The following is a 12,211-nucleotide window of genomic DNA, read 5'->3' on the forward strand; positions in this document are numbered from 1 at the left end:
TCTATATAATCAATATATTACTTCACCTCTACTTGCTACTTAGGGAAGTGACTGATGTTCAGTTTTACAAAGGGAAACAGGTTTTTTTGATCAATCAAAAAAACCCATCCAGCTTGCAGGAAAGAAAACCTACACCAATAGTAAAGCAAGTTCTTCTTTAAGCTCTTTAACAAACCATCTAAAACAAACTGTTGGAACACAGGAATGTGAATGACTAAACAAACCCTTCGGTAAACATTCCCCAGCTGCAGTTTTCAGCCTAATACCAAGTTAAAATGTAGAGGTTCCATCTATCTTCTGTAAAATGATTAAAACTAAGGAGCACAGCAACATTATATGATATATATTACTCAAACATGCTCGCTGAAAATAAAAACCACTCGACATTTCTCTTGAAAACAGAGAAGACATCAAGTCTAGCACCAGCCTGCAATGCAAGAAACACCATGTGATCCTTAGACATTTGCCTACCTAGCTTATTTTTAAACTAATACACATGTGATGAGTGACAATTCTGTACTTGACCTTTGCTTAAATAGCTCCTTTTCACAAAGTCCATGCACATCTCAACAAAATTCCTAAGGGGAAAAATCGGTAAGCCCCTACTTCTCACCTAAAGTCTTGAAGGTAAACTCTATTCAAGAGTGGCTAATAGTGTGGCTATTTCAAGAAAGAAAAGAAACCAAACCCATTTTTTGCAGGAGGAACTCAGAAAAAGAAGCTTAGACTTTTCTTTTTAAAGCAAACAAATCCAAACCACATTGGAGTCTTCTTGTAAATCAAGCTGATGAAATCCAACATGCCAAGTGAGAGACAGAAGCTTGGGGTGGATATTTCCAGTGGGAATACTTCACTTTGCCTAGCAGGCAAGGCATGTGGAAAGAGAGTCCCTCTTTCCCAAGGCTGAACAGGCTTACAGGATTGCACAGGAAATGCTTTTCATCTGGGAAACGGGGATACATTCTGCATGGGAGGGCAAATCCTTAGCTTAGGATATTGCTTTTTGAAGTGCCAAACCACAACGCTTACCTCTGAAGATCTCCACAGGTGTTAAGCAACTGCTCGAACTCTGCAGTTTGGATCTAACTCCTTGTGAGGTTATTTTTCAGTTGCTGTGGATATTTATTCTTCACAGAGAGGCTAAGGTGGGAAGGGAACTCTGAAGATAACCTAGTCCAAGCCGTCACTGCTCAATACAGGGGCAACCACAGCAGCTTGCTCAGTACCGTGTCCAGCCAGCTTCTGATTATCTCCAAGGATGGAGACTCCACACTCTCCCTGGGCAGCCTGTGCCAGTTGTTTAGTCACCTCCACAGTCAAAATACAATATTTTTCCATTTCAGTTTATGCCCGTTACCTCTTGTTCCATCCCTGGGCACCACTGAGAAGAGTCTGGCTCTGTCCTCTTTACTTACTCCTCTCCACTAGCTATCTATACACATTGAGAAGATCCTCTGCCTTTCTCTTGGCTGAACAGTCCCAGCTCTCAGGCTTTCACTTGTTCCAGTGTCTGTCTGCCTCTCATACTGGAGAGGCCAGACCTAAACACAGGGCTGCAGGTGTCTCACCGAGGCTGAGCAGAGGGGAAAGATCAACCTCCCTCCACCTATGCATCAGAGCAAAAGGCAATACAGATCATTTGTACAAGCCTTCCTCCATGCTCCTCCACAGAATATAACAGGCACTAACATGCTAAAAAAATCATACAGTTATAGTCTAAATATAGATCTAAGATCTTATTTTACCATTTCTGTTTTCTTCCTCTCAGTTGAGTCTGTGCTCAAGATAAACAAGGATGACAACTTGAATAAGGGAACTAATGGTTGATCCCTGTAAAGAGAAACATGTGAAAGATCTTCTCTACTCAGTGAATTAATTCAGTTCACTTGATTGCAAATACAACTATGAATCACTCAGGGTGGAACTGTCTCCAGGCACTTCTCAGATCTTCACTTCTGTATTTGTGTTCTCCTATTTTATCTTCTAGATAAAAACTCAAAGCAGACATGGTTCTCCAGGACACCACATAATTAGGAACCAGCTGACAGAGGAAGGAATTACTTTTGTGACTCTTTTGTCTTCTCTTTGTTTAGAGAACTAATACTACATAGTGCTCCAGAGCACAGAAACACCTCAGCATTTGGAGGGAATCTCCTTGAGCCTCAGTTCCTAAAGCTGCAACTTGCAGAGAAATGCACTGATCCTGAAGGGACCAGAAACTCAGGAGCTCCGTCTCATTTGTACTAGCAGATACGCAGCGAAACATATGTTGGATGTACTGGCATGAGATTGGTCTTGGTGCAGTGAAAAAGTTAAAACAACTAGTCAAAAGAAAAATTAAAGCAGATATTACAACAGCTTTTTATTAAACCAGCCTTGCTGAAGGGAAAAATGGTGTGTCCACAAAAACTTGCAATGTTATCACCTACATCCCACAACTGGGGGAGTGGACTCAACTGTCTCATTCTTGCTATAAATCCTCACTCTTCTAATGTGCATCTTGTAGCAAAGGCAAAAGGAGGAGGAGAAGCACAGAAATCTGCTCTAAGCATTTTACTTTAATACAATTTGAAGTGCAAATAAAACTGCTACTCAGTTCTGTGGAACTTGGGTTTGCAATTAGGAATCTGATTGGTTCAAAAACAATTACATCAGACTTCAAGGATGACTGTCAAGAACAACACCACAGATATACAAGTGAACTGTAAGACCTTTCAGTAACATGAACACAAAGTTTTCGACAAAAAAGAAGTCACCTCACCTCAAACATCCAGATTCCAATGTGTGTTTGATACATAAACAGATAAAGGAATATACAGTGCAGTTATAACAGAAGTTGTGTAACTTATCTTTAAAAATCAGGTCCTTGTAAACTAAGAGGTTAAAAACTCTCAGCTTAATTGAACTTCAGTATAAACATCAGAATCAGTGTGTTAAGTTTTTCCTTCCCCACATAAAGCAGCCATAGAAAGACAGATGCTACCACATCTTAAACACTTCATGTAACACCCTGAGATGTGTTACATCACACCTATGTTATCTGCCAAGCACAAACTTCATATTCAACCTTACAGTTATTGTTTGTTTGGGGTTCTGTTTAAATGCCTTTACTGCAATGATTTTGTTCTTACATCACATACTGATGGGCCAGGGTTCAAACCTTCCATTCACCTCTATTTTTCAAATCTTATGAATTCACACAAGCCAACGAGGGTGCCATAAAAACATGCCTCAGTGCACTTTGATAAATATTGCCAAATATGATTTTTTTGGAGCCCACACATCTTATTCAAGGACATTTTCTTCCATTAAAATGATCCCTAGGTCAAGTCTAAGAACAAATTCATACACAAGATATTTCCCAGTTCTGATTCTTCTTTTTACACATTCCTTAACACATTTCCCTGTGGGGTCACAACAAAACCCAGTTCCACCTGGACCTTACAAGGCACAGGAGACTTCAGACAGACCCTTTGCAAAGCTGTTGTTGTTTTTAGTCACATTTGATGAGTCATATCAACACAAGCAAAAGGTATTAGCAGGCAACTACAAGTTACCTGATTCTGCTGATGAGCTGTGAAGACATGGGCATTCGGTTTTAAACACCTAAACTGTGTAAGACATTGAAATTGGCCATTAAGCCCCCCAGAATTATTACACTCTCACACTAACAGTCAGTCAGATGGTATTTTTTCCAAAACAATGGCCCCTCTAGTGCTTGTCTTGTTTTTTCTAGTTTTTTTAATGTGAAAAGCTGGGATTAAAGGCAACACAATATCAATTATAAGCATGACATATGAGGCTATTTCTCAGTATTTACTGTAATCTGAGAAATGAATAAAATGTTTCTCAGGACTCTGTCCAGACTTCCCTTAGGAAATACGTATGTGGGCGTTAAGAGAAGGGACGCAAATCAATGCTTTTCTCAACAAGGAGGAATTTCTCTTCAACCTCAGAAAGCACATTGATGTCAGAACTACGGGCACATGGAATTGCAAACAACTTCAATATGATCTCTCCTCGTTCAAGCAGACGAGAACATGCGGCTTGTCGTGTGATCCAAACCCACTTTCGGATGTAAGCATCTGCCAAAAAGGCAGGCAGAAAGTCTCCTCACAAGATTCTGTGTTAACCTACGGTCAGGTTTTAAAGCTGTCTCATTTGCTGAACCTTCACAATAATCAGGAATGAAGGGAATCGCCTGAAACTGCACGGAACTATATATCACTGTAATAAAAACTGAAATGGAGCTCGTTTCCTCCCACACACCCTTTTCCCTCCACATAGTTTAACCTGAAAATTGGGGGTTGTGCTCAATGCTGGTGATCTTCCTCTCGGGTTAAGAGAGTAACAGCCTGTGCAGTGCGGGCAGCCACCTAGTGACGAAGGAGCACAAACATGCCTGGAGCTGCCCAAAGGTTTAATGTGATGACGCAGTTGAAGCATGTGATTCCTGCTGTTTTTCTCACTGACTTGCATGATGTGTGGTGAACTGGAGCTTAGGGAATTGCCTAGTGATTTCTGACAACTTTTAGGAGTCTTCCTGAGTCTCCTGTGAAACAGCAATTTTAGTGAAGGCAGCACGTACAGGAACAAAAGGAAACGTATCGAAATGTGTAAGAAGTCGGTCTGATGCGTATCCTAAAATCACTATGGCACTGTGTGCAGAACAAGTTAAAATCTGTGAGGCTGGGAGGAAATAAGCTAAGCGAGGCAAATGTGCAAAAAATGGAAACAATGAAAACAAACTCTTTTCTTCTAACTGGTTGCAGAAGTCATCCAGCAAACTCAAAAGAGGAAGCTTTCCTAACCCAGGAAAAACAGCCTTGTTTTGTCAAAAGCTGAGGGCTCAAGAAATGACATGTACACAAAACGCTGCACAGCAAGAACTCGAGGCCAGCAGCTCTCCGTGTGTACAGCATGTCATAATGATTTTTGCTAATGGCAAAGAATTTAACCAACATGTACCTTTTGACTCCACTGACAACAACCTCGCTGCGTGTGAAGAGCATGTGATCAGAGCAGGTAAAGAGCAAAGCAGATGACACGGATCAGATGCCCGTTTACTCTGATGTGTTGTCAAACTGCAGTGCTGAAGAACCTGGCACAAAATCCATCATCATCATCGTAACAGGGGAATGAAAGTATGTTAGCAGATAGTATGGAACTGCCTTTGTCTGTCATTTTGACTAGCAGAATAATGCCAAAGAAACAACTACTTAGTGGAATAATTCTTAGGTGTCATATGCCAGTAAAATTAATGAAGGATTGGCTGAACATTTCTTGGAAGAGGATACAATGTATGCTGTTCATTAAAAACATGCTTGTCCTAAATCCACTCAAACAGCATTCAACAGCAGCAAAGAGAAATACTATCTGAGACATGAATACCACTCTTCGAGTCATACCACAACTGATGTCACTGCTGCATGTGTCTGATGTACTAGTGAAAAAGTCACACAAAGACCTCTTGAACTTTGAAAATATTGGCTTTTTCCCCCTCAAAATTACTCTTGGCAGGGTATTATGCTGTAATCCCTATAGGGAAAGTAAAGAAGCCCAGTTCAGGATGACTTTGTCATTAAATGAAGACCACATGATATCAGAGAAGTTCAGATGTTGTAGCTAAAGGGTTGCACAAGTTCCATGCTTAAAACTGAAGTGCAAAGGAAGGAGTTCCAACACTGAGAACTAAAAATGAGAAAGAAGTAGTATCATAAAGAGAGTAACAGTGGCAGAAATCATGAAGACATGGATAACTGCTTTCTTAAATCACCTTTCTACATAAACTGCTCATGGAAACCAACTAGTGAAACACAATACTACACTTATCCTGCATGAAAGGAGCAGCCATAGGGACACAGAACAAGACAGACACACAGAAGTGATTATGAAAGTTGGTAAAATGAGAATGTATCATCTCTTTATGATAAGCAACAGATTTTTGACATGTTCTCAGTAAACTTATTACCTTGTAACACCCATAGATTTTGCAGTAGACTTCTAAATAATTGTATATTCCATTCTTCAAATGTGAAATAGTGGAAATGCAAGAAATTAGTAATAACTGGGAAAAAAAACCCCAATCTTTCCAAAAGTGCCATTGATATGCTATTTAAATATCTAACTAGGAAGTAATGACCTTGGACACGAGTTACAGTAAGTTGCAGTGGAAAGAGACCTTAGGCAATGAAGTAGATTGTTAGAACTTGCTGTTGTAAACAACTGGTTTTCTTTTTCCCCTCTGTTACAGCAGAGTGGTTTCTGCAAGCTTTGCAATACTAGCTTTTCAGATTGTAGGATTTAAATCCAAAAGCCTTTCCTACAGATCCACACAACTGTGCCATCTATCAGTTCCCACTATGTAAATTACTTTGTGAAGTGTGTAGAGCAGATTGATATCCAGCACAAACATGGCTGAAATATATGCTTAGTGTATATCACTCGAATCTAAATATACATACATGCAAATATTGATTAAAATATAAATAAAAAGCCTCATGCAGAGGTTTCCTTTCAGGAAAAGACATAGGCTATCTTTCCAGACTTTCTACACTGTTTGTTTTCTGATGTGAGTGACACGATGGGCTCTGGCACGTCATAGATGTATGACCTCAACAGTTCTGAAAAGTCCCCAGTGGAATATTAGAAGCCAAGGTGTATCACTTTGTATTTCCTGGGCAGTTGGCTTTAAGTATTTCTATTCAAGTAAAAGTTAATCTAATATGTGGTAATATAATGTGTAATTATATACTAAGTATATTATTATAATCAAAAGAAATACTATTTTGCCTCTCCAAGCAGAATATTGAATGCAAATCAAAACATGCATTGATGTTGCATTCTACAACCAAAATCTTCTTTCACCTGCAGCATCACTTACAGATCTTGACAAGTTAAACATTAAAATATAGAAAAATCTATGTGTTACTAATGAACAAACTAAATGCATACATGGAATCCATCCTTTCATGTATTCAGTCCAAGAGTTTGCCAAACATGTGTAATTTAGATTCACTAAATTCAAGATGGGGACAGCAATACTTTAGGAAAAGACAGAAATGTGGGAAGCACTGTAACACAGCCAGACAGACAAAAGTATATAAGCAGTTGCCAAAAATCCCAAGTCTATCACTGTCAAAGAGCAGGTAATTAATTTTTTCACGTATCAGAAAGATTTCTGTTCTCCATCTCTCTCTATATCTCTACCTAGAGATAACCATGCACCAGGGAAAAGATTTGAGCTCCCGTCAGCAAACACAGAAAGCCAGGGAAATAGTGGCTCTTCTGCTAAACTGATGAGATTATCACTGAAATATCCCACTGATTTCAGCACAGGAGGGCAACGGCTTCATATGCTCAGGCTTAAGCCACAACATCCTTTCCTGAGCAATCAAAGGTATATTTCGATACAGTTTCAAGGCGGTGCCTCCAGAAAAAGTCATCCCGGTTATAAAGGAGTCAGAGGTGAAGAAAAAGTAACCACACTAAGCCTTGAACTGATATGTTCACCTAAATAGGATACTAGGTTTTATAACAAGTTATGAAGGCAAGATTGAAGACAAGGAAGTAAGAGAGAAAGAGGACAATAGCAAAACTGTTTATGAAATGTCTGTGGAAGCCCTAAACTCCAGAGAGCTAAGACTTACCACATATTTTTTTCCCCCCCTCTAGGCAACAAATTCACACCTACCTGATGCCTTAAGCAACGCATTTTGTATTTTACCACCTGGGAAATTACTATTGTAAGTTGGGGATGATGGGAAAATGATAACAGGACTTGGGGAGTGAGGTTTGTTTGTTTCATTTCATTTTTTTTAGGGATCTGGCCAAATGGGAGATGACCAAATGGAGCTGAGAAAAGGAAGGCATCACAGGAAAGAAGATGAAAATAGAACTCCTCAAAGTAGACATACAGAACAGGAAAATGCCTGTGTTCTGATGGAGAAATTGCTTGACAGGCAGAGGGTTGCTCATTCAAAGCAAAGGCTGAAATCCAAACATGGTAACTCTTTACAAACAGAAGGGTGGGAAGCAAATAAGTATGTCTAATTTAGCCACCTGGGCTGACAATCAGATCTTAATGGCATTAGTAACTGATTAGCAATGCTCTGTAAATGACATTCCAAGACTGCACCTTAGAAATCAAAAGAGCACAAGAAAAAAAACACCCAAACCTCTGAATGTTCTTTTTCTTCTCCCATTTTCTTAGGGGTTTTCCTTTGGGAAAGAGTTAGACGAACTTACAAAGAGGACTGCAGGATTCTATGCAGCCCTGGAGCAGCAGAAGTCTTGTACCCAAATAAGAAGAATGCCATTTAAAATCTGTTACTATTTCAGAGTGGTCATCCTGCCTCCATCCATGTGTCTTAGGAGTAATACACCAGGTCTGCAGAAAAGAGATAAATCTAATTCCTCAGCAGCACTGAATGTTTTATTGAATGTTGGGAAGATTCTTACCCTGTATTGATGGAAATGATTTCTATCAGTGGATTCCTCCTAATCTTTGGCAAATCCAGTCGTGCTCCCCCCAAACGTTTTCCTTTATCCTTTTTCTGACCCAGCAGTCTCACAGAATGACCTTCAAATGAAGCACAAAAATGCAGTCAATACAAAGCACAAGTCCCCTCCTATTTGTTTTGATTTGCTCTTCTTCAGGAGTGCTTAGACTTCAAAGACAGAAAATGAGAATGAGATGTAATAATGTATTTCTACCAGCTGGAGCATTTTAAGGAGAGACATTGACAGGTAAAATAAATCATGTTAAAATGAGCAAACTATTTCATCCTATTATCTTTTCACACTTGCATTTTCTGGTTTATTTGATGAAAATGTTCTAAGCAGTTTCATCTTCTCAAGCAAACAGCAGCACAGCAATATTGCAATAAGTTGGATGGCAGGATTTAAATACTCTTCCCCACATTTGGTTTAAACTTGTAGGCAACAAACAACTCAATCTTTTTTCAGCCTATTCTATGGAAAATGATCACATTTCAGTCAGTTATCTGCCTGAGTATCTTACCTGCCCTCTTTGTCACGGCTAAGCTGACCACCAAGATTTACCCATATTCCTCCACCAAGCAGATTGCAGGTCAGAAAAACACCTCACAACTCCTCTCCTGAAGCCAGTAACATTCAGAGAGTAAAATAACAAACACTATCACCAACTGCCTACAACAGTACAGCAGCCATGCCATGGCAAGTCCTATATTCAAAGAGCACAGATGACAAAGATTTAACAATGAAGGAGGAAAACAATTAAGTGCATGGTACTGCAGCAGGTAGGGTAAAATGTGCCCAAGTTAGCAACGTTAAGACTTGTATCATATTTTTCCACAAAGCCTGGAGCAGGCAAATAAGACACAGCAAGGGAAAGTTAATCCTAGATAACCTGAGAAGAGGTGGCATGTAACCACTGCTTGGAGAGGAGGAAAATGAGAAAGAATATCATTGGAAAACCCTGATAGTACATGAAAATACAGCTACAACCTGTCAAATATTTCAGAAACGAGAGGGGCAAGAGGAAAGCATGAAACTAGGAAGTATTATATAAGAAAACATAAGAAAAAACTATTTCAGTGTTTCAGTGATGGAGCCCTGGCACAGGCTGCCCAGAGGGGGTGTGGAGGCTCCTTCCTTGGAGGGCTTCAAGACCCGCCTGGACACGTTCCTATGTGACCTGATCTAGGTGACCCTGCTTCTGCAGGGGGGTTGGACTGCATCATCCCTAAAGGTCCCTTCCAACCCCTCCCATTCTGTGATTCTATGATTAGCTGGGATACATCCAGCTCAAAGTAATCAGATCAATTAACAACCATGTTCAAGTCTCCTAACCTACACTACCAGCAGCTCTTTACGAAGTAACTCACCCATTGATTAAAGTCTTTCTCCACTATCTGAAGAGTCATTAATTCATTTCATAACGTGGCACTGATACTCTGAATTTATTTCTGAGATACGGCAAAAATAGCCCAGAAATAAACAACTACTCATGGCACACCATCTTTCTCAGGGGTGGTTTTTTTTGAGACATATGAAAATTCCCCATCACAAATGTGATCCCATGAGGAAATGAGCAGGCCTAGCCTGATACTATAACAGTTAATGCTAAAAGGAGACCTCGTGCCATCAACAGGAATTAAAAGGCATTTTTGCAGTTGCATTTGACAAGAATTTCACTCCATCCTGCTGTGAATTCAGTAATATGGTACTTGTGGAATTAACATTTGCTGAATTATTCACTTCTACTTTTTCATGACAACAGCAGCAATATCTTTGTCTCAATACACAATCAGTTATTTTCCAATTTAATGCTTCATTAAGGAGTTGCAAGCGTGGCCCCATTTTATTTACTTGTATTACAAAATGATTGCGTTATGGTAGGCAGAAAAATTAAACTAGCAGCAGAAAACATGCCTTTTTTTTTTGCTTTTCCAATACTGTGGTTTATTTGGAATAAACCAGTCTATCCACTTGGAAAATATTCAGTGGCATTAGCATATTACAACTGTGTTTGGATTTATGGATGAAAACGCAGTGGAACCATCATTTTTAACAACATAACACTAACTACTCAAAATTTTAAATGAATGCCTTCAGAATTGGGGTCAAACCATCCATTATGACCAACGAACCACAACCAGAAGTAACATTTCAGGGTGCAGGATGAGTGAAGGCTGATCTCTGAACGTGAGCCCTCGCGACACACAGCTCTGTGAATTACTGCTCTCTAGGAAGAGTTTAGCTCCTGCTCTCCTCTTCACTTCTCATACTGGAAGCATTAATCAAAAAGGCACAACTTTTTCCTGGAACTTCAGGGAAAGGAGTATCCTTTGGACTACAAATCTGGCACAAACCTGTTTGACAGTTGTCAAAGGACTAAAAAGGAGTATGGAGGGAAATGAAAGTCATGACAAACCTGTGAAGGAAGAATATAATCCATGTTGTCTTTGGAAAACAGAGAAAAAGATTAAGGCTTTGGTAGTCTATACAATCTTAAACTGAAAGTGCTATCTTCTTACTGATCTTTCTCTATCAGATGCTAAGCAAGCTACCATACACCTTACAAAAAAAACCCCTAAACAGCTTAGGACACTTGCATGTAGAATAAGATTTCTAGGGAGCATGAGACCTGTCTTCACTCCCGACACCAGAGGATAAAAGAAGCAGCACTGGGAGGCGAGTTTTAGCAGAGAACTTAATGCTTCCAGAGAGGATGCAGCAGATGGATATCCAACTACAGTGATTTGTGCTGCACACTTGGAGGAAAAAACCCTCTCAGTTATTGTATTCATGACCCTAAATCCTTTTTCTCCTACTCCATGCAAGGATTATTCTATTTCATTTGAAGTAATCACTAAAGCATCTGTTTACAACATTGTTGCTATTAATAAAACACAACTTGATAAACATTGAATCATACTTTCACATATTTTCCCCCCCTCAAAAAAACTTACTTCAAGACAACTTAAAAATAAGTATTTTCTCATCTTCACTAAGGAAAAAGTTAAGGAACTTTTTCTTTCCAAACTGCTTGAACAGCATTATTCAGCCCACATCATGATAAGGAGCAACAGAAAAAGCAGTAACTTTGGATCTCATTTGTTGCCTGCTTTCAAAGCTTAGAGTGGGGCAAAACTTTGCAATCAAGCTTTCTTTCTGAAGCATTTTAACTGAGAAAAGTTACCTTTTCTCTCACAGTTTGCATAACAACCAAGTAAAACAGGCATCCCAAACTATGTCTGTGATTGTTTGTTTTGCTCCCTTCCTTGTTTTAAAATCTGGTAACTCAGTTCTCAGAAGTGTGGTAATCACACTTACACTTCCATAACTAAAAATGCTCCATCTCCAATATCAAACAAAATGCACTCCTCTTTTGATGGCTCATTGGAAGATGCAAGCTTTGAAATACAGCCTAAGGACAAACGCATCTAGTCAGGTTGTATTTGAGAGCCTAAACATTCTAGTCCTATAAACCTCTTCTGTTATAAAGATTACCTTTCTACTTCCATATAGTCTGCCAGCAGATAAAATGTTATTAAACTCCCCCCCAAAAAAGGTTAATTAGTGCTTTAGGTCATGCTTCAGAGCAGTTTTCCACAAATTAATAGATACTTAATGCAGATTACAACACAAGAGTAGTACTAAACCAGGTCCAGTGAGGGAGCTTATAGAGCAGAATTGCTCACAGTGAGTGTAAATGAAACCAAGC

The 12,211-nt window shown here is 39.4% G+C and overlaps 1 protein-coding gene across 1 annotated transcript in view; it reads right to left on the reverse strand.

Annotated features, from left to right (window-relative positions):
- The window catches only part of CDKAL1 (CDK5 regulatory subunit associated protein 1 like 1), a 335,233-nt gene that overhangs the window by 209,076 nt on the left and 113,946 nt on the right, over window positions 1-12,211 (reverse strand). The window contains exon 8 of the mRNA XM_061995176.1: window positions 8,461-8,581. Within this exon, the coding sequence (XP_061851160.1) occupies window positions 8,461-8,581 (121 nt within the window). The remainder of the gene's footprint in view (window positions 1-8,460; window positions 8,582-12,211) is intronic.

Source organism: Colius striatus, chromosome 4 (genome assembly GCF_028858725.1).
Source record: "Colius striatus isolate bColStr4 chromosome 4, bColStr4.1.hap1, whole genome shotgun sequence".
Taxonomy (NCBI): domain Eukaryota; kingdom Metazoa; phylum Chordata; class Aves; order Coliiformes; family Coliidae; genus Colius; species Colius striatus.